Source organism: Saccopteryx bilineata, chromosome 1 (assembly GCF_036850765.1).
Source record: "Saccopteryx bilineata isolate mSacBil1 chromosome 1, mSacBil1_pri_phased_curated, whole genome shotgun sequence".
NCBI lineage: Eukaryota > Metazoa > Chordata > Mammalia > Chiroptera > Emballonuridae > Saccopteryx > Saccopteryx bilineata.
The window spans coordinates 11,102,144-11,123,018 of NC_089490.1; the positions used below are offsets into that span (position 1 = coordinate 11,102,144).

At 55.3% G+C, this 20,875-nt stretch overlaps 4 protein-coding genes across 9 annotated transcripts in view; 3 read left to right on the top strand and 1 right to left on the bottom strand.

The window, feature by feature from the left end:
* The window catches only part of LOC136331716 (patr class I histocompatibility antigen, A-126 alpha chain-like), a 276,160-nt gene that overhangs the window by 99,976 nt on the left and 155,309 nt on the right, over positions 1 to 20,875 (top strand). The window lies entirely within an intron of this gene.
* Positions 1 to 20,875, top strand: part of LOC136331267 (patr class I histocompatibility antigen, A-126 alpha chain-like) — a 68,586-nt gene that overhangs the window by 5,310 nt on the left and 42,401 nt on the right. The gene's annotated exons all lie outside the window — the stretch shown is intronic.
* LOC136333537 (RLA class II histocompatibility antigen, DP alpha-1 chain-like) lies at positions 2,902 to 10,090 on the bottom strand. Of its 3 annotated transcripts, XM_066272959.1 has the most exons (5): positions 9,987 to 10,090; positions 5,993 to 6,238; positions 4,942 to 5,223; positions 4,341 to 4,487; positions 2,902 to 3,107 (listed from the first exon to the last, which is right to left on the bottom strand). In XM_066272959.1, the coding sequence occupies exons 1-5, from the start codon at positions 10,048 to 10,050 to the stop codon at positions 3,046 to 3,048; spliced, it is 801 nt and encodes a 266-aa protein (XP_066129056.1). In that variant the 5' UTR covers positions 10,051 to 10,090; the 3' UTR covers positions 2,902 to 3,045. The 3 variants fall into 3 exon arrangements, with proteins under 3 accessions (XP_066129056.1, XP_066128971.1, XP_066129148.1); XM_066272874.1 differs by lacking the exon at positions 9,987 to 10,090 and having other exon boundaries at positions 5,993 to 6,460; XM_066273051.1 differs by lacking the exons at positions 2,902 to 3,107; positions 4,341 to 4,487; positions 9,987 to 10,090 and adding an exon at positions 4,591 to 4,675 and having other exon boundaries at positions 5,993 to 6,460.
* LOC136333660 (HLA class II histocompatibility antigen, DP beta 1 chain-like) lies at positions 16,276 to 20,173 on the top strand. Of its 3 annotated transcripts, none has more exons than XM_066273187.1 (4): positions 16,276 to 16,656; positions 17,390 to 17,656; positions 18,541 to 18,651; positions 19,746 to 20,173. In XM_066273187.1, the coding sequence occupies exons 1-4, from the start codon at positions 16,290 to 16,292 to the stop codon at positions 19,757 to 19,759; spliced, it is 759 nt and encodes a 252-aa protein (XP_066129284.1). In that variant the 5' UTR covers positions 16,276 to 16,289; the 3' UTR covers positions 19,760 to 20,173. The 3 variants fall into 3 exon arrangements, with proteins under 3 accessions (XP_066129284.1, XP_066129455.1, XP_066129373.1); XM_066273358.1 differs by having other exon boundaries at positions 17,560 to 17,656; XM_066273276.1 differs by having other exon boundaries at positions 19,425 to 19,865.

A 20,875-nucleotide genomic window follows, 5' to 3' on the forward strand; every position in this document is an offset into this window, starting at 1 on the left:
GCCTGGGGCCGGTCCTGTTAAGGCTCCTGCTGCTGACAGGGCCTGGTCCCCTGAGCTCACTTGTGGTTCACGGGGACTGTATCCGCCCTCAGCCCGCCCCACAGCTGGGACCATAACCCAAGTGGTGTCCTCTCCCTGCCCTGATGTTGTGGATCCTAAATGGCAAAAAGCCTTTTTAGATTGGAGGCTTAGCAAAGGGCTGAGTTCTCCCCCCTCCACCTCCATATTGGCTGTGATGCTGAGTATTTGCACCCACTTCACTTGCTTCCTTAAGTTGCTGGAAGCAATTTACATGCCCTTCCTCTCACTCTTTGTTTGTTCAGATGTTGGTTGATTTCACTTATGCATGGTGGGGGATTCCTGTTTTTGCCTTGGGAGAGTTCCTGTTTTAGCCTCAGATGTACAACTTTGTATCAAGGAGTTCCTTGATTTGCATATGGCTATATAATAAAGCAAACTGGGGCAATGGGGCACTGGGATACTGCCATCAGCATTCCAGAGTCCTCCCGGTCCCATCCTTTTTTCTTAATAAGTCTGTTTCCTTAATTCCGCACCGTTCTGAGGAGCCATGCTGATCCCTGGCACCCTGATGTCATAAGCCTCAACCACACCCCGCGGGTGTTACGTGAACAACGGCTGCACACAGCTGGCTCTGGTCACCTGCCCAGAACCCGGACACTGACTGAGGCTGCTTGGCGGCCCGAAAAGCTGCCTCCTGGTGCTCCTCCCAGCCCAGGGACCCTTTCCGCAGGGCGGCATAGAGGGGCCACACCATGTGAGCCAAACGGGGAGTGAAGACCCTCTAACAAACATAAAACCTCCTGCAATTGCTGTGCCTGCAGTGGCTGCAGATGGGCTGGTACTTATTCTATGATGGCGGCCGGCATCACCTGTGTCTTACCCAACCACACAGCCTCTGAGAATGTGACAGAGAAGCCGGTCCTCACACTCTGTGCTCACTGACTCCCATCCCCACTGTTGGAGGGGGGTCAGCAAAGAGGGAGCTGCTTCCTCCAGGGCGGGAAGACAGCCAGACATGAGCATGACACCATTGATGTAATGACACAACAGCACTTCTGCCTGGACCAGGTGACACAGCAGCTGTCACGAGCCTGTGGCAGAGATTGGGCCGGGCAGATGCCCCACGGACAGCACAGTGAATGTCCATTGTGGTCCCTCCCAAGTAACAGCAGACGGGTCTCGACTCTCTTCAGTAATAGCTACAGAGAAGAAGGTACCAGCCAGGTCGAGACAGGAGTGACACATCCTAGTCTGGTGACTGAGAGCATCTAGCAATTCTGTGATGATGGGGACAGCTGCATACAAGGGGGTGCTACCCTCACAAAGAGGCTTTGGGGGTGCAACATCACCCAGGGGCCACTGTGCCTCCCGCAGAGAAGGAAATCAGCGTGTGTGTGTCTGTTGGACACAATGGTGCCCGGTGCTCTGGAATGACTTTGGAAGGACAGGGTTCTCACAGAGGGGTCAAGATGACATTTTAGGTGTAAATATTATTAATGATTTGATATTTATATATATAGTAAAATGATCACTATAATACACCTACTTAGCATTTGATACCACTCATGGTTACAAGCTTTTTTCTTGTGATGTGAACTTTTGAAACTTACTCTCTTAGCAACACCTGACACTGATATAATGTTCTGTTCAATTACATCTCAAAATAAAAGACAAACACAAGAGCAAAATAAGGCAGACGATCAACATTTCCACATCAGCGACGGGAAAGGGGAAAGCATGGCCACTCTGCATGTCCGGGACCCCGGGGTCGTGCTGTGCAGCCCGTGGGAGTCCTTGTGTAGGACCAGGGGGTCCCCAGCACCTGACCAGGGACGGCCAGGGGAGCGGAGGAGTGCAGTGAGGACAAGTGTCCCCACGTCCAGAGCTCCCACCTCTGCACATCGGGACAGGGTCAGAGAGGGAGCGAGAATCAGGAAAGCCTCCTCTTCGAGGGACCCTTATACAAAATACAGTATTATGATGTCCAAGTTCCTGTCCCCAATCCTTACAGCACCCCTCACCCCTGGTTCCCATTCACCACCAAGGTCACGCAGAAAAGAACTGTGAACTATTTAATGTCACACTTCCCCAAATGAACCCAATATTCATCTGGGTTTCCACACTTTGCTCTGGGCCAGGTGGCTGGTGGGAGAGACAGGGCATTAACCCACAACTGGGCCTCTGACATGAGTGAAGAGCTAACACCCAGGATCTCCACAGGCGGATGTGGATACTCCTGAAAAAAAAAAGTGGGAATAAAGTGAAGCTTGGAACGGTGGGAATGGGGACAGCAGTGGGTGCAGGACAGGTGACACTGTGTCTGTCCCTCTCCTGGTCCCGCCCACCTCAGACGGCTGTGGTGTCAGGACAACACTGAGTCACTGAGGGCTTCCCACCTGCACTATAGACACAGTCCTGCACACAGGGGTCTGGGGGAGACGGGTCTGTCCTGCTGCCTGGAGGGGAGGGCCCGGAGGTCAGACTGCAGAGGGGGCAGGATTCTGGGGGAAGGACGGGAGGGCATCTGAGGGGTGAGCAGTGGCCCGGAGACGCTGTGAGGAGCACGTGGGAGTGAGTCACCCCACAGTGAGCCCGGGCTCCTGGGTCCCTGCGCCCCAACGTCCTCTAGACCTGCCTCCGGGCAGAGTCACAGAGTGCAGTCTCTCAGCCTCATTCCGGGCCCAGGACATGTGCTCCCAGGGACTGAAGGTGGAGGGACCGGGGAGGACCCCGGAGTCACAAAGAGGCCACCAGCCACCTCTCGCTCTGACAGACACAGGTATTTACTGGTCTCTGGAGTTCTCGGGCAGGACGCTATGCAGGGAGGAGTCCCAGAGGGGACCGGGCCTTAGAGACCAGCAGGGGACCACACTTCACATTTCAGCCTTTATTGAGTACGTTCCACGCGTGAGGCATTTGCAGGTTGCTAAGTGTGAGTGAGATCACAGACAAGCAGGAACTGGAGAGGTCTCTGGGGACATCCGTCCCTGGTGGTGAGCACAGAGACTCAAAGGGACATGAGCTTTAAAGTGGACCTGCCCCTGGAGTCTCCCCTGCGTCCTCCTCTGTCACGGAGAGCCTGTCACCTGCAGCAGGACAAGCGGTGGGGTTAGGACTCCCCGTGTGGCACGGGCCCTCTGTCCCTGTCCACCGTCCTTCCCTGTTCCCCCACAGAGCCCTAGGGAGACGGGGTCCTCCCGGCAGGTGTGGAGGAGCCGTGCGGGGTGCGGGTGCCCTAAAGAGACAAACATTCTCTCTCCCCAGCTCTCCACTGCCCACAGGCTCTGACACTCCAGAGACAGGGGCCCCGCAGTGAGGTGAGGACATGGACGGAGGGGGGTGGGCACTGTGAGAAGCTGCTCTTTAAGGGGCTCCCACAGCCACTGAGCACAGGGACCAGGGGCACTCGTCTCAGTCCACAGCGTGTGCACATCTAACACTACTGTCCACTTCCTCCTTCCAGGAAGGTCCGCTCCTTGGCTGATGTGATGAATATTTATTCTACCTCTCTGCCTCTCTGCTTCTCCTGAGTCCCTCCCACCCTCTCCTTCTCAGCCTTCATCCAGTGAGACCGAGATCAGCGGTGCTGGGCCCTGGCCGGGCGGCTCAGTGGTTAAGCATCGTCCCCACGCGCCCAGGTCACGGGTTCATTCCCAGTCAGGTGTGTTCAAAAAGCAACCCCTGGCCTGACCTGTGCTGGCGCAGTAGACAGAGCCCTGACCTGGAACACTGAGGTCGCCGGTTCAAGGCCCTGGGCTTGCCTGGTCAGGTCACATAGGAGAAGCAACTACTCTCACTTCTCCCCCTTCTCTCTCTCTCCTCTCTCTAAAAGTCAATGAATAAACAGTTGAAAAAGAAAAGCAATCAATGAGTGCACAGCTAAATGGAGCAATGAGTTTATAGTTTTTTCTTTTTCAAATCAATGGAAAAAACTTAAAAATCTATCATTTTAGCTGAAAATTCTAACACATCCTCAAAACATAGAGCTGAAGCAAAGAAAATAAGCAGGAAGTGTGATCAGTGGCGACACCCTCACCAGCAGCACAGTGAGTCAGCACTCAGGAGTAACACCTGGGACCCCCGACTGCTGCCCCTTCAAGGCCCCCCACCCTGGGCAGGGAGACGGATCTGAGCCCGCCTCCAGTGTCCTTGCTGGTCACTCGCAGATAAAAGCCTTTTCTTCCCCCAAACCCGGAGCCTCAGCATTGGCTTCCCCGGGCCCCGGGCAGCAGGCCCTTGTCCAGTCACATGTCCCCACCCAGAGCACGCCACCTCCTCTGTCCACTGCGTCCCTGACTCCCCACATCTGGATGACTCACAGGGGTGCCTGCACCCAGGGATGCTGTTGGGTCGCCTGGTCGTCAGGATGATGGTGCCAGCGATGACCCCCGTCAGGCCCAGCACCAGGCCCAGGACACAGACCAGGGTCTCCGTCATCTCAGGCACCTGGGTCGTCTCCGGGGCCTCTGGGGCACAAAGGAAAGGTGACGTCAGAGGTGCAGGGGCAGGAGCTGGCCTCAGGTGTGGGGCAGTGAGAGTTATAACTCAGCCCGGGCTGTGGTGGCGCACGGATAGAGCATCAATCTGAAACACTGAGGTCACCAGTACAGAACCCAAGGTCATCAGGTCCATCCTGGGGTCACAGGTTCAATCCCTGTGCAAGACACGTGTGAGGAGCAATCCTTGGGTGCACAACTCACTGGAGCAACAAGTTGATGCTTCTCTCTCTCTTTCCCTCTCTCTCTCCCTCCCTCTCCCCCGTCTTCTCTCTCAGAAAAAGGAGAAGAGTTAGAAACCATGAGAAGGTGAAGTCTGGATAAAGTGACAACAGACCACAGGACTAAGGACAGCAGGTGGCGAGGAGAGATGGGGCTGGAAACAAAGAGGGTGCCAGGGTGGGGGCACAGGGGGGCTGCGTACCCCAGAGCCGCAGGAGCGGCCCGTCCAGGCCCCAGTGCTCCACCCGGCAGCCGTAGACGTCATCTGCTGAGGGCACGAAGGTCAGGTAGTGAAACCTCTGGAATCTGAACTCCGTGCTGGGCAGGAAGATGGTCTCGGCCACGCCTTCCGTTACCGGCTGTCCATTGCGCAGCCAGGTGACCCTGAGCACAGGCGGGAAGAACTTGTCCACATGGCAGATGAGGGTGTTGGGCTGGCCCAGGTCCACGGACTCCTTGGGGAACACAGTCACCTCGGGGGGCTCTGAGTGGGACAGGGCCTGGTGAGTCTACAGCCTTCTGCTGCATCCCAAAGGTCCCCTAAGCCCCAATATTCTCCAGATGAGGGGACACCTCTCTCAGGCCTACGCTTTGCCTCCCCACCTGGCTCCCAGGTCACAGTCACAGCGTCTCACACTCCTGACCTGGCTCCGTCAGCCCAACCTCTTTCTTGAATAAAAAGAAAATGCAGGGCCTGGCTGGTTGGCTTGGTGGTGGAGCGTCAGCCTGACGTTTGGATGTTCTGGTTTCCATTCCTAGTCAGAGCCACACACAGGAGAAGTGCCCAAAGGCTTCTCTATCCCTCCCCCTTCTCTCTGTCTCTCTTTCTGTCTCTCTCCACCTCCCGCAGCCATGGCTCGATTAGAACAAGTTGGCCCCAGGCATCGAGGATGGTTCTATGGCCTCTGCCTCAGGCACAAAGAAGAGCTCAGTTTCTGAGCAACTAAGCAATTAGGAGATGGGCAGAGCATCACCCCTAGTGGGCTTCCCAGGTGGATCCCAGTCGGGGCACATGCAGAAGTCTGTCTCTGCCTCCCCTCCTCTCAGTGAATAAAAAAAACAAAAACAAAATACCCTCCTCTGGTGGCCTGAGTGCCCTGTTTTGTGGACAAAATACTTATCCATTGATGGTGGGACTCATCACGAGTGGGCATCTGGGTCCCCCCTTCTCCGTGCAGACAGAAGCTCTCCCTGTCACCTTCATCCCCACCCCACAGCTGAGCTGTAGAGCAACAAGCAAGGGTCTGCGGTACCGTTTGTGGCCCTGGTGTGATTGGACCGTTGGATCAGGGTGTCCAAGTTTTTTCTCGCCATGACGATGTCCGCAATCCCCCTGCGCGCGTCGTAGTCGAAGGCGTGGATGAACTCCGGCAGATGCCAGACGGTCTCCTTCTTGTCCAGGTCCACGTAGAACTGCTCGTCCCCGTCGAATTCGAACATGTGCTCCCCGGAGGGGCTCTGCGTCTGCACGAACTCCGCATACGTTGACACGTGATCTGCTGCGTGACGTGCAGGGAGGGAGGGGGAGGACGGTGGACAAGCAGGGGAAGAAAATGGAACAGAAAAAGCAAGGGGACAAAGGAGGGTTATTGGGGACACGAAGGGATGACCCAGAACACGAGGAAGGCAGAATGAAAGACAGGAACAGGAGCGGAAAACAATAGGGAACTCACTTCTTGAAAAGTCAGTGGCTTCTCTTGTAGTTGAAGACCTGAGCATTTATTGCCCCAGGAAAATAATAATGATAATATTGAACACATTAATCAGATAATATTTACTGAGGACAGACCACGTCCTCAACTTACTCACTGACCCCTCACTCCCTCCCACAAGGGGGCGCAGTAACTTGAACACAGGGCACCCACCACAGAGGCCAGGTCACTGGCCCAAGGTGACAAGTCCAGGCAGAAGCAATACTGAACCGTCCACCCCACCACACCCAGTCACTCACAGGACCAGAGAGACAGTTAGGGGTAGAGCCACAGACAGGGAACGGGAAAGGGGAATAAAACTGTTCAGAGTGCAACTGTTTCCAGTAGTGAAAGAAACGGAAAGACCTCAGTCTCGGCCCTGGCCGGTTGGCTCAGCGGTAAAGCGTCGGCCTAGCGTGCGGAGGACCCGGGTTCGATTCCCGGCCAGGGCACACAGGAGAAGCGCCCATTTGCTTCTCCACCCCTCCGCCGCGCTTTCCTCTCTGTCTCTCTCTTCCCCTCCCGCAGCTAGGGCTCCATTGGAGCGGAGATGGCCCGGGCGCTGGGGATGGCTCTGTGGCCTCTGCCTCAGGCGCTGGAGTGGCTCTGGTCGCAATATGGCGACGCCCAGGATGGGCAGAGCATCGCCCCCTGGTGGGCGTGCCGGGTGGATCCCGGTCGGGCGCATGCGGGAGTCTGTCTGTCTCTCCCCGTTTCCAGCTTCAGAAAAATGAAAAAAAAAAAAAAAAAAAAAAAAAAAAAAAAAGACCTCAGTCTCGGTGCCGCTTGTAGACATCACGTGACTCTCTTCAGTTCGTAAGGACGCTGAGCTACGTGAGTGTGCTCATAACACTTTTAAGCACATTAAATTTAAGAGGATTAATAGTCACACACATTTACCAATTTTCTTGTTGAATTTATCCTTTCAAATGTAGTTTCCATTGGAAATAAATACTGTTGCATTTAAAACACCTCTGCGAGAGTATCTTGTCTTAACTGCTGTGTAAGCAGCAAACTAGGGCGACAACAAAGCAACTCACTGGTATTGCAGTAAAACAATAAACGTGACAGCTTGGGGCTGAGACAGGAGTCTCAGGGGAGATGACACCGCAGGGCTCGGGGGTCCCACTCCCTAATTAAAGATTCTTTTTCACCCCAACCCGTGGAAAACAGCTCTGTCCTTAGCTGTAGGGACAGGGTTCCTTGTCACACAGGCGGCTCGGGGTCCTCTGACTTCAGTGGCTGGAGAATCACTGCCCTACACAGAAGAGAGAGAGGAACGGAGCAGATGGATCTGCATGGAGGTGGTTTTTCACTAGGATTTCTCATTTCCATCATCTTCACAAATTCTTAAAACTAAAGTTCTGTGCACTTTGAAGCAAACAGGTTAATTTTCATTCACTCAGAAAAATAATAATCCCATATTTACTGTGAAGCTTCACGCTCTGGATACTAAGGACATAACTCCGAGGACGTGGTCCTTGCCCTCAAGCTGCTTGGAACCCACTGGACGAGAAAGACAGGGAGAAACGACACCCGTTTGCACCGCAAGTGCGCATGCGCAGGGGCACCCCCTATACACAGGTGCGAGGCGGTCGCGGAAGCAGCGCCGTGACGTCAGGGAGATGGGAGGAGCTTCCAGGGCGGTGTGCTCCTGTGGTTAGCTACGCAAGAGACACGGGGACGAGTCCGTGCCAGCGGGAGCCGTGGGCTCAGGACTGGGGAGGCGTGCAGGTGCCTGGAGACGTGACGTTCTCGGTGGGACGGAGCTGAGGGCGTGGGAGCCGCCGCCACCTGCCCTGTGTGCTGGGCGGGCGTGGGGACTTCACCCCGCAGCCCCTGGGAAATCGTGGAAGGCTCTCAATCAGGAGAGTCACGTGGTCAGTTTGGACTTGGAGGTGGCTACAGTTGGGGAGACCGACTGGGGGTGTGCAGTTTGAAAGTGAGACCGGTAGGACTCTCGGGAGGTCAGGGGACACGGGAGGAGGTGCAGGTGGGACAGGGACACAGGTGAGGAGAGGAGCGGATGGTCTAAGGGCAGGAAAGAGGTGAGAACCCCCGGGAACCAGAGGTGATGGGGGAGCGGGGTGTGAAGTCCCAGAGAACCAGGCTCGTGCAGAAGCGTGGTGTCTGAAGTGCTAAGGGAGGATAAGGAGGTGACTGAGAGAGGGAAAGTGTCCTGCTGGGGACATGCTGAGTTTGAATGTCCAGGGGACAACTTGGAGTTGGATTGAGGGCGGTTGGAATAAGTGGATGGACCTTGCGCTAGACTGGACCAGGCACGTGGGTGAGGAGTCCTCCTGGTGGTGGTGGGGGGGGCAGTTATAAGTTGGGATTGAGTCGCCCATGAAAAGTGTTCAAAGTAATGATTGCAAGGTCTGAGCGTGTGGCCCTGTGTCCTGGCCACCATGGACGTTGTAAAGAGGCTCCAAATGACAAGCTTAGGAAGTAGGGAGAAGACAAGGAGGAAGTGTGCTCATAACAGACAAGGAACCAGACAGGAGCTCCAGGAAGGAGGAAGCGGTCACAGTGCAGATATGACTGTGCACACAGGTGAGACACAGAGAAGGGGACACAGGGGGAGCCGTGCAGGGGGAGGGGGTGTCAGAGATGGGAGAGGCAGAGGGGCTGTACAAGGTGGTGAGGACAGAATAAACAGAAGGGGACACACATACACTGCAGACTCGTTTCCAGTAGTTTGCCTCTGAAATGTCAGAGACAGAGATGGAAAGAGAGACAGAGAGCCTGTGGGAGCCAGGCTGTAGGCTGACAAGGTCCTTATAGCCTAGGGCTTAGCTTAAGACTAAGCTCTACCCCACCGTTTTAAGACTAAGATCTTCTCAACACCCTTCTAAGACTAAGCTTTTCCCCACGCCCTTGACCGTGGCATGGTGGGGGAGTGGTGCACTCTTATGAGGATTCCCTGTATGCTTTAGATGAGTGAACTTGTATCAGAGACTTCCTTATTTGCATATGGCATAAAGGCTTTAACTCTCTACACTATATAATAAAGCAGACCGGGGACTCTCGCTCTCTCTGTTCTTGTCATCAGCTTGCTGAGGCCTCCGGTCCCATCCTATTTCTCTTTAGGTTTATTTTCTTCATTCTGTATCATTCTCTCTCAGGACCTGGACTTACTAGTTGTGCTGGTTCACGGCAAGAAAGAGAGAGAGAGAGAGAAAGAGAGAGCCTGTTGTGAAGGGAATGCAGAGCTGTGGCTCTGTCATCAGGGCTGGGACATGAGGCTCATCAGACATGTATTAATCTCTCTGAACCTCTGTCTTTTCATTTCTAAAATGAGAATAAGATACACCTTCCTGAAAAGGTTGTTATGGAAATGCAATGAGACTTGCCACTTGGTAGGTGTTCAATAAACAATGGCTATTACTGTTATTAGAACAAGAGAAAGGAAGGACGACCTCACCAAGAGGGAAAAAGAAGAAAGAAAAGGCTAGGGTGACACACAGCACCGTGACCTACAAAACCTCCAGTCGTCAGTCGTGTGTCCCTGTCATGTCTGTGTCCTCCCCCCATCTCTGGCCCCCTGAGCACTCACCCCAGGTGGCCCCAGCTCCGCAGGGGCTCAGCAGGGCAGCCAGGGCGATGGCCGGCAGGATCATGGCTCTGGTCTGGCTCCTTCTGTTTGCAGGGGCATCAGCAGTGGCCACTGCGAACCAGACAAAGAGCAGAGAAGGAGGCGGAGCTGGGCAGGGTGGGGCTGCCTCCTGCACTCACTTCCGTCCCTGCTGGGGAGAGAGGCAGCCTGATGGGCTCAGCCCCCCAGACACCTGGGAAGGGCATCTCTGGGGAGAGAAGGTGCTGCCCCCCCTCCCGGGAGAGGAGGTGGGAGCACTGTCAGCACCGCCTGTGGGACTGGGGAGAAGAGGAGGAACCCCGAAAGGAGACACCGTGACCACCTTCCGGTTCATGGGGGTGCTAGGAATGGTGTCCTTGACGTTGACCCTCAAGTGTTTGTTATTTGTAGTGACCTTTCTGAATGGATAATCATCTATATAATTTCATGTTGATTCTTAGTATCATATAGGAATTCTATTGATTGTTATCAAATGCCATTATATTTATTACATTACAGCTTGATAATTTAGAAGAATTCTCTGATGTTTCCAGACATAGAAACAGAAGGCAAATATTTCATTGTAAGATTTTTAGTTATTACTCTTAATTTTTCTCTATACAAGAATATGATAATATAAGGCACCTTTATTTCAATCTTACTTTTAAGAACAATTTCTGTAATATTTCTATGTTAGTCTAATAGTAGATCTCTATAATCTCTGGTTTTAATCTGTAGTAAAGGGCGGTGGGACTACCGTGAGCTTGTATTGTTAAAAGAATAGAAATTATATTGTTGGATTAAATAGTGTGTTGTATTGAATAAAGAGTTTTTGGTGTTCTGAACTAGCCTTGCACTATCATGATTAACATTCTTGATACCTCATTACCTGCAAGGCTCTGTCTAAGTCTTCAGAACACTGAGTATCACCCTGATTAGTTTTCCCAGTAACCAGCGATGAAGGCTCCACAAGGATCTCCGTTGTCCCTGAGAGGAAACCAAGTCACAGGCGGTTAAATAACCTGTCCCCGCTCAGAAGTCAGGGAGCCGCAGAGAAGGCCGCACAGCCCGGAACTCTCCCTCTGACCGTGTCCGACCGCCTTACTACACACCCCGGTTCCCATAGAAACCCACGTTAATAATTATATATGTCGCCCTGGCCGGTTGGCTCAGCGGTAGAGCGTCGGCCTAGCGTGCGGAGGACCCGGGTTCGATTCCCGGCCAGGGCACACAGGAGAAGCGCCCATTTGCTTCTCCACCCCTCCGCCGCGCTTTCCTCTCTGTCTCTCTCTTCCCCTCCCGCAGCCAAGGCTCCATTGGAGCAAAGATGGCCCGGGCGCTGGGGATGGCTCCTTGGCCTCTGCCCCAGGCGCTAGAGTGGCTCTGGTCGCAATATGGCGACGCCCAGGATGGGCAGAGCATCGCCCCCTGTGGGCAGAGCGTCGCCCCTGGTGGGCGTGCCGGGTGGATCCCGGTCGGGCGCATGCGGGAGTCTGTTTGACTGTCTCTCCCTGTTTCCAGCTTCAGAAAAATGAAAAAAAAAAAAAAATTATATATGTCTTCATTCAATGCACCATAATTTCAAACTTGTTGGAAATTATGTTCTTTGGTCATTTTCTAGCTTAAGTTTGTGTTCAGAGGGAGTATATTGACTTCATATGAGGAACTATCTGCACGTTTGTGTGTTGGGCATCATTTGGCATTTAAAAGTTACCCCCAAATGTATTGAATTGTAAGAAAAGGACGGCCCCGGATAACAGCATCAGTCTATCCAGCTCCCAGGCCTCTAGATACTGGGACACTTCCTACGGATGCCCCCACGCCACCTCACAGAGTTACAGAAAAGGCAGGTGCCACCGTCCCCATCTCACAGACGAAGACACCGTGGCCCAGAAAGGACCAGGAACTTGCCCAGAGCTGCGCACTCACTTCCTGCCTCTCTGGTATCAGAACGCAGAGACCCTGTTCCCACCTTTGTGCCTCTGAGCGCAGACAGGACCCTGAGAGCAGGAGACGCCTGACACTCTGCACCCCTGCCCCACGCCCAGGACGACGCCAGAAACCGTGGTGGTGGGGGAGGGCGGTCTAATCCCTGAACCTCGCTGCTAAGACTCACTCTGCCCCGGACACGTCTGTGCATGCAAGGGCAGCATGCGCCAGGGACGGGTGACACGCCTGGTGTCTGCACCAGAGGAAGGAACACATGACACGCAACCCTCACGACCACACTGTTGCTCAGCTGAGGATCCCCTCCTCACTCTGTCCCCAGTGAGAGTCACACCTTGAAGGACCACAGGCTTCACACCAGCCCCCTGCCTGGGGCGTGGCGGTTTCCCGGACTGGTTCCTTATTTCAGGATCCGGCCACACTCCAGGGACGGTGGGGCTGTGCTGGCTCCCTGTGTCTCATACTTCAGGAGGGAGACTCGCTCAGTGAGGGCAGCTCTGACTGCAGCTACCAGCCCCGGCCATTCTCGACTCCAGGATGGTGGCCCCGCAGGTCCACGGTGCGCCCTGGACAGCAGCCCTGATGGTGTCCTTGGCGATGCTGAGCTGCCCTGTGGCTCAGGGCGCAGACCCCCCAGGTGAGTGCAGAGCTGCAGGTCTTGGAGAGCCTGGACCAGGGAATGACCCTCAGGCTTCCCCACGAGGGCCCTGTCCACAGACAGGCTTTGGGGGCGTGACATCGTCCAGGGGCCTCTGTTCCCACCAGGACAGAAGGAGGTCAGCCTGTGTGCATCTGTTGGGCACAATGGTCCCTGGTGGTCTGCAATGATTTTGGAGGGACAAGGGTGTCACAGTGGGGACATCAAGATGACATTTCAGCATGAAGGACAGGAAAGGGGATGCATGGTGACGCTGCAGTGTCCGGGACCCCAGGGTCGTGCGGTGCAGCCCGAGCTCCAGGTGGAGGTCCCTCCCCAGAGCAGGCGGGACCCGGTCCCCTGAGCAGTGACGGCCAGAGGAGGGCAGGAGGTCAATGAGGACAAGCGGGGGTTCAGGCCGACAGGACCCTGTTTCTATGGGAACCGGGGTGTGTGCAGCTGACGGTCATCACGGTCATCACGTGGGAACCAGCTCAGCGCACACCGGGACGGGGCCAGGGAGGAAGTGAGAACCAGGAAACGGCTCTTCAGCTCCGCTTCCCCGCAGCCCAGGCGGGACAGAGGGGACGGAACGGTGGAGGCCTTCACGGTCACTCCCCCGACCTCTGTCCCCACCCCTGACGCCAGTCCCACGTTCCCCTGAGAACCAGGGGCTCTCTGGCTCCTCCCCGATGTCCAGGGGTGACAGGATTTGAAATCCCCAAATTCATCTGCTCAGTCTCCACCCCACTGTCCCCATGGCTCAGGGAGAGGGGAGAAGAGGTCTCTGACACTTGTCACTCAGGGGGGCAGAGCGCTGCACCAGGGCAGCTGGGCTGGGGAGCCGGTGCCTGCAGGTGAGAGGGGACACGGGGGAGCCCCAGTCTCAGAGGACAGGACAGGCTGTGGGAGAGGTCGGTGACATGGACAGTGTCCAGCAGGTGAGAGGGGACACGGGGGAGCCCCAGTCTCAGAGGGCAGGACAGGCTGCGGGAGAGGTCAGTGACATGGACAGTGTCCAGCAGGTGAAAGGAGGACACGGGGGAGCCCGAGTCTCAGAGGGCAGGACAGGCTGTGGGAGAGGTCGGTCATGTGGACAGTGTCCAGCAGGTGAGAGGAGGTGGGGGAGGAGCCCGAGTCTCAGAGGGCAGGACAGGCTGTGGGAGAGGTCGGTGATGTGGACAGTGTCCAGCAGGTGAAAGGAGGTGAGGGAGGAGCCCGAGTCTCAGAGGGCAGGACAGGCTGTGGGAGAGGTCAGTGACATGGACAGTGTCCAGCAGGTGAGAGGGGACACGGGGGAGCCCCAGTCTCAGAGGACAGGACAGGCTGTGGGAGAGGTCGGTGACACGGACAGTGTCCAGCAGGTGAGAGGGGACACGGGGGAGCCCGAGTCTCAGAGGGCAGGACAGGCTGCGGGAGAGGTCGGTGACACGGACAGTGTCCAGCAGGTGAGAGGAGGTGGGGGAGCCCGAGTCTCAGAGGGCAGGACAGGCTGTGGGAGAGGTCAGTGACATGGACAGTGTCCAGCAGGTGAGAGGGGACACGGAGGAGCCCGAGTCTCAGAGGGCAGGACAGGCTGTGGGAGAGGTCGGTGACATGGACAGTGTCCAGCAGGTGAAAGGAGGTGGGGGAGGAGCCCGAGTCTCAGAGGGCAGGACAGGCTGTGGGAGAGGTCGGTGACATGGACAGTGTCCAGCAGGTGAGAGAAGGTGGGGGAGGAGCCCAGGAGACGCTCTTCTGGGGGAGGGGCCATGGTGGGCGTGGTTATGACGTCATTGAAATCAGACGTGGGGCGCCTTTGGGGTGAACTGGGCATCACGCTGAGGCCACGTGGGACTTTAAGTCACGGGATGAAGTGCAGGGGGCAGAGCTGAGGCAGGAGAAGGTGAGTGGACCCAGAATGAATCCAGGTTGGCTGTGAAGGCAGCCGCAGTCACTGCCACAGGGGACAGGAGGGACCAGAGGGAAAATAACAGTCTGTTATCTGATGGGAAGTGGTGAACGAGGAGGAGAGTGAGCCCAGTGACTGAACGTTCTCAGCCAGAGGACGGGGCAGTCACAACACCGGTCATCAGGGACGGGGGACATGGTGGTGAGGGTGTGGGCTCCATTGGCTCGGGTGACGTGGGGGCTCCTGTGGGGTGTGAGCTGGGGGACCAGTGCCCGTGTGGACGCATGCGTAGAATCCGACTCCAGGACGGGGTAGAGGGACACCCGTGTGAGTCACGGCCGTGGACAATGGTTAAGGACTGATGTGAGTGACACATTGCGGTGGAGAAAGTCAGGCGCGTGTCAGGAACACGGTGTGAGGACACGGCCACAGTGAGGGGGTGGGCAGAGCCCGGGGCACAGCAGACACTGGCCTTCGTCAGGCAGTTTGGGGACAGTGCGGGGCGGGGAGAGCACACTTGAACTGTGTGAGTTTGGGGAGGGAGAGGAGGGGGAGGGGACCCGGCAGACGTGCACGCTCTCCATGAGCTGGAAAGTGACCACACCTGAGCGGGGGCGGTGGCAGGCGGGGATGTCCTGTTGAAGGAGTGTCATCACTCTGTGTCCTCCCTCCAGCTTCATGGATGGAAGCCTGGCTGTAGTCACAGCCATTGTCAACGGACCCTTACTTTGTTGTACGTCCAATGTCATGTCTTACCTTCTCAGGCTCAGTTAACCCATCGGTGTTGTCAGGGAACATCACTGTCCCATGTTAGTACGAGGACACTGTATCTCACTGAGGACACACAGTGAGTACGTCACTGAGCTAGAAGAGGAGCGAGGTCCCTCTCCCAAGTCCACGACCTCAGACGTCACACTCACTTCCCCGGATGCTCTGAGTGGGAAGAGGCAGCCCCTTCTCTCCCCATTCTGAAGACTCAGCCTCATAATCTCCCTCCTTTTCTAGTTCAGGGCTGTGCCCTCCTCACTGTCGCTGTTGTCATAGAAACATCCACCCTTCCCCTCACTCCCTCCAGACCTCCCCACTGCAGGAGCAGACCACATCTGTTCCCTGTGGGAAATCCCGCAGCCCCTGGGCACAGACAGCTATCAGAGCCACTACCCCCTGTCCTGTTCCTGTGCCCTCAGCCCCCACTCTCCTCTCTCCCGCGGCCCCTCCTGGGCTCCGGGCACTTCCTCCAGAGCGCTCCTGCCCTCTGCTCCTCTGACCCCAGATGAAAGCCGCTCCCTACACCCCTGCCTCTGCTCCAATCCTAGCACATTAGACACGCCCCCTGGGCTCCTGCACCTGCTGGTCCCTCCCAGAGCCCCTGTCACTGCGGCCACACTGTGCTCCTCTGAGCAGGGCTCTGCGTTACTAATGCGGGAACGGGCTTCAGACTCTGTAGTTAAACCGGCATTTACTGGGTGAGAAATCCTCGGGTCAGGGAGGTTCTGTGACTTACCCAAGATCCTGTGATTGGGTGCAGGAAAACGGTATTTTCTACTTTAACCTAAAAGGCGACAGACGTAAAGCAAAATACCCCAACACACACAGTAACGCGCAATGCTGTGCTGATTTGTTGGTTTTTGAGAGTGACAAGGAGATCGCAGGTGCAGGAAGAGACAGGCCAACACCGAGAACACGGCCCGGGCCCAGCGCTCTGGACAAGGGCGCAGCGACCCCTGGTGGTTCCGTAAGGAACACCCCGCGGGAAGGAAGACGGGGACCCAGGAGAAAAGGCCTAGGCAGGAAATGCGTGGCCCTGGTTATGGCCACTGGACACACAGTGGAGGGTCCCCACGGGGACGTGGGCAATGTGCGGGTGGTCGTGGGGCCCCGGGCTCATTCCCGCGGGTCTCTCCCACCCCCAGATGTGTACGTGTACCAGCGGAGGAGCGACTGCTATGAGCGCAACGGGACGCACCGCTTCCTGGAGCGCTACGTTTACAACAGGGACGTGTTCGTCCAGTTTGACAGCGCCGTGGGGACGTTCGTGGCTGTGACCGAGCTCGGGCGCGTCACCGCCAAGAACTGGAACGTGCAGGGCGAGTTCCTGGAGCTGAGGAGGCGCGCGGTGGACACGGTGTGCAGACACAACTACGAGCTGGACAGGGGGTTCACCCTGCAGCGCAGAGGTGAGGGGCGGACAGAGGAGAGCCTGGGGAGGGGGGCGTGGGCCGCGGAGGGGAGGGGTCTCTTCCCATCTCCACGCCCCCCTGTGTCCCAGGCTGGGACTTCTGAACCCAAAGGGCTTCCCCTTATATAGGGGCCCCACTGGGGGAGGGCAGACCAAACCCCCTGCTAATCTGACAGGGGGGAGCTCGGAACACGAGGTGTGTGGATCTTGCTGCAGACAGTTTTATAGAGAGGCCAGGGGACTTCCGCGTTAAATGCAGAACACGCCCAGGACTTCATTCCTTCAGCTGTCTAATGATGACGTCAGGCCGGCACATCCAGGGAATGCCACTGACTGAATACATTCTGATTACAATACAATATTTGAAAGGATTACGCATCCTTTCGAAAGGCACCAAAATATAAATCTAGGCAGTTTCACAGCTGGTGCAACATTTCTGTTCGAGGAACATCAGTAACTACCTCACAGGTATCTGAGGAAAGTGTTAAAATGGCAACTTTGACCCTAACCCATTCCAGTCTGAAATTTCTTTGTTTTGCATAACAATGTTGTTCTTGGCACATTTGAATATCTTATTGTTTTTCCTCCAATGTTCCCCATTTTCTGCCTTGAAATCCTTTCATGGATGAGATACTCATCTTCAACACCCCAGAGTCAATGGGCAAAGAAATTGCTGAATGCTCTGTGTTAACTCTCAGTCGTCATAACAAGATTCTTTGTCCCACTCCTAGTCCAGCCTAAAGTGACCGTGTCCCCCTCCAAGAAAGGGACCCTGCTGATCTGCCACGTGACAGATTTCTACCCAGGCCACATTCAGGTCCGCTGGTTCCTGAACGGACAGGAGGAGACAGCTGGGGTCGTGTCCACCCACCCGATCCATAACGGAGACTGGACCTTCCAGGTCCTGGTGATGCTGGAAGTGACTCCCCAGCAGGGAGACGTCTGCACCTGCCAAGTGGAGCACCCCAGCTTGGACAGTCCGGTCACCGTGGAGTGGAGTGAGTGACTCCTGATGACCCGCTGGGCTCTGGGCTCCACTCACTACCCAGCGGGTCTCATCATGGTGTATCCTCACCACGCCCACTCTGGGGTCTAGGCTGGGGACAGCGGGGACCTGGTGACTCTAGCGTGCATTTATCCTCGCCCTGGGGATCCTAGAGAATCTCTCCTTGTCAGAACAGCCCAGAAAAGCAATCACCTTCATCACGGGACCTCAGGTGGCCTCTCCCTTCTGTCTCCCTTCAGTTTCTTATGCTCAGACTTAATGGTTGACCCTCCTTATTCTTATTCTTATTCTTCTTTGTATTAAATGCTGGGCACACAGGCAGAGAGACAGGCTCACGCATGCGCCACAACAGGGATCCACACCACAAGCCCCAACCCACTGATGCTCTGCCTGTCTTGGGCTGCTGCTCTGTTGCTTAGCAACTGAGCTATTTTAGCACCTGAAGTGAGGCCATCGAGCCACCCTTTGAGCCCAGGACCAATTTTGCTCCATCAATTCAAGCCATGGCTGTGAGATAGGAAGAGAGAGAGAGAAATGAGAGGAGGAGGGGTGGAGAAGCAGATGGCCACCTCTGTGTGCCCTGACTGGGAATGAAACCCAGGACTTCCACACACTGGGCTGACCCTCTAACGCTGAGGCAACCGGCCAGAACCTAATAACTGATGTAAAACCAGAATTTCTCTCCTGTGACATCACTAGTCGAAGACCTAGAACATTGGGGTGCTTTCCACACTGACCCGCTCCCCACAGTAGTTCCACACCTGACACTGCCCCTTCCCTGTCTCTCACGGTCCTCTGGGTCAGGGTCCAGAGGACGGGCAGGGCCAGGGGCTGCAGCAGGCGGAAGGGAGACTGACCCTGGTCTGTTCTTCCCAGAGGCCCCGTCAGACTCTGCCCGGAGCAAGATGCTGACTGGAGTCGGGGGCTCCGTACTGGGGCTCCTGGCCCTCGTGGGGAGCATCGTCCTGCGCCTCAGAAGCCGGCAGGGTAAGAACCTTCTGGAAAGTGGCTGTGATTGCCTTCCCAGGGTCTCAGTCTCTAATTCTTCAGTGAGGAGGCTGAGACAGAAACGCAACGTCACAGAGCAAGTGCGGCCCCTGCAGTCCGGTTCTGACCAGGGAGGGAGAGCCGTGCAGGGAGGACGGTGCCGGGCGGAGCTCCGGGCCCAGTCACACACCCGAGATGCCCAGCGCTCACCCTGCTCTGCACGGTGTTCTTTAAAGCCTGGGTCAGCTCAAGTCCGCAGGGTGGGCCCTGCTTTAGTTCCCAGCGATGTGGGTGCGGGATGCAGATGTTCGTATAACGTCCTGGATGCTGGTGCTCTGTCCTCCCTCAGCTACTGACCCCTCCTCCCTCACTGTCATTTCAGCACGAGGACCGCAGCCAATAGGGGGGATTTCTGCTCCCTTCTTCCTGCTTGGGGTGCATTTAAGTTCACTGCAATACAAGCTTGGGAGCATTTAGTGAGGACCCTGAGTTCAGGATCTACCACAGGAAGTGCCCTGGGGACGAGGAGGGACCCTCAGAGGCTGTCCCTGTTTTTCAAGTTGACCAATGACCCCTATTCTTGGTCCATTTTCATCTTCGGGTGGGTGTAAGCAGTGAGCTTTGCCCCATTGCTGAAGGACACCCAGACTCTGTTCCGGGGTTCATCAGACCCACCATCAGCCTCTCTCTACACTCTTGTCCCTCCTGGGACCCTAGAGGGACAGGAGATGTAGCGCGAGATTGTCGGCAGGCTTTATCGTTATTCTTCACAGGACTGTGACCTTGGAACAAACATTTCTGATACTTCTGTTGTCCAGCAACTGATCTTCTCCAAAAGGGACATTATGACGGAATTGCACCCCTGACCCCAGTTTCTGGGTCTCTGCATTTTAGCTCAATGTGCTTCCTCTTTCCCAAGTTCTCCAGTTTGTAGAGCGCCCTTTCCTGCGGAGCCTAAACCCCTCAATCCAACATGATGTCCTCCTTTCTCCTTGAAAGGAAGAGCAAGGTCCTGTGACCATGTCCCTGCTTGAAGGGCTTGGTGACCACGGGGTCCAGTGGAGACCCCGGGATGTCATTGTCATTTGACGCAGGCGTGGGAAAATAACCCTCCTGGCGGTGATCAGTTCCTCTCACTGCGGAGCTCCTGAATCCTGCGTCCTCTCACTGCGCATGCCCAGGTTCTCGGCGTCCTCTGAGCGGTGAGGGCGGGGCCGTCACTCCTGCTCATCCCGGGGGAGCCCACACTCAGCCCGAACTTGCCGCTGACGTCCACGCAGGACGGAGAAGACACGTCAGTCCCTGAGGACACGCTTCCCACGTGTCACAGTCCACCTGAGAGCAGGAGCATAAACAACAGGCGTGAGAGCACACGCAGTGCAGTTCTTCTCTATGTGCCGTTTGCATCAGCTTGTGGAGGGGACTTGTCCCGTCACGCCGTGTCCCTCAGGTCACCCTCACCTCCCTCCCTCTGAGTCCGCAGCCTTGCTTTGTAACTTCAGCTTTCAAAAACTGCGTCCATGCTAACAGGGTTCATAAAACAGTTGTAATACTAATCTCACATAATAATGAAAATAATTCTATGTACTTAGCTTTTCTTCTGCTAAAACTGGTGTTCCCAGAAAACTAGGATTTTAGAGTATTTTCTGTATCAATATATGCTTTTTTTTTGGTACAAATGGATACTCCCAGTATCTTGAAAATTGTCAGAAACATGGAGGGCTGTCCCTGAGCGGAGAAGCTTTAACCCAGCAGTCTGACCGCCGGCCTTTGAAAGGCTGCTTACAAGCTGGCCCCGGGCTGGCGGCCAGGAGCTTGTGTTTGGGGAGGGTTCTCACTGTTCCCAGAACTGAGAACAATGTCCCTAAACTGTCTGTACAAACAGTGTGGTTTGTGATAACACCTGCTTTTCCTCACACACGGACACACACAGAGACACACAGACAAACCCTCACACGCTGAATTCTCACAAAACCTCTTAAAGACTAATTTTCATTCACCAGCACGTTATGAATGTTTTCCATGTCATTCTGCATCATTATTTTAAATTTTTTCTCCAAATTACTGTGAAAAATTGCAAACATACATACAGTTTTAAAGAACTTTTAAAATCACTTTAATATTTTGAAACCACTATATATAATCTCCTTAATATTTGGTTTTATTTTTTCTGTGTAATATATTTCTATAATTTATGCTAAAATATTTGAAAATCACCTGCCAA

Excerpts from the sequence above, each read along its gene's own strand:
- LOC136333660 (XM_066273187.1), top strand. The coding sequence starts at position 16,290 with ATGGCCACTGGACACACAGTGGAGGGTCCCCACGGGGACGTGGGCAAT. Across the intron at positions 16,657-17,389 it reads GTTCACCCTGCAGCGCAGAG|TCCAGCCTAAAGTGACCGTG; the intron begins GTGAGGGGCGGA and ends TCCCACTCCTAG. Across the intron at positions 17,657-18,540 it reads TCCGGTCACCGTGGAGTGGA|AGGCCCCGTCAGACTCTGCC; the intron begins GTGAGTGACTCC and ends TGTTCTTCCCAG.
- LOC136333537 (XM_066272874.1), bottom strand. The coding sequence starts at position 6,458 with ATGCTCAGGTCTTCAACTACAAGAGAAGCCACTGACTTTTCAAGAAGT. Across the intron at positions 5,224-5,992 it reads TCACACCAGGGCCACAAACG|AGCCCCCCGAGGTGACTGTG; the intron begins GTACCGCAGACC and ends TGTCCCACTCAG. Across the intron at positions 4,488-4,941 it reads GCCGCTCCTGCGGCTCTGGG|AGGCCCCGGAGACGACCCAG; the intron begins GTACGCAGCCCC and ends TTTGTGCCCCAG.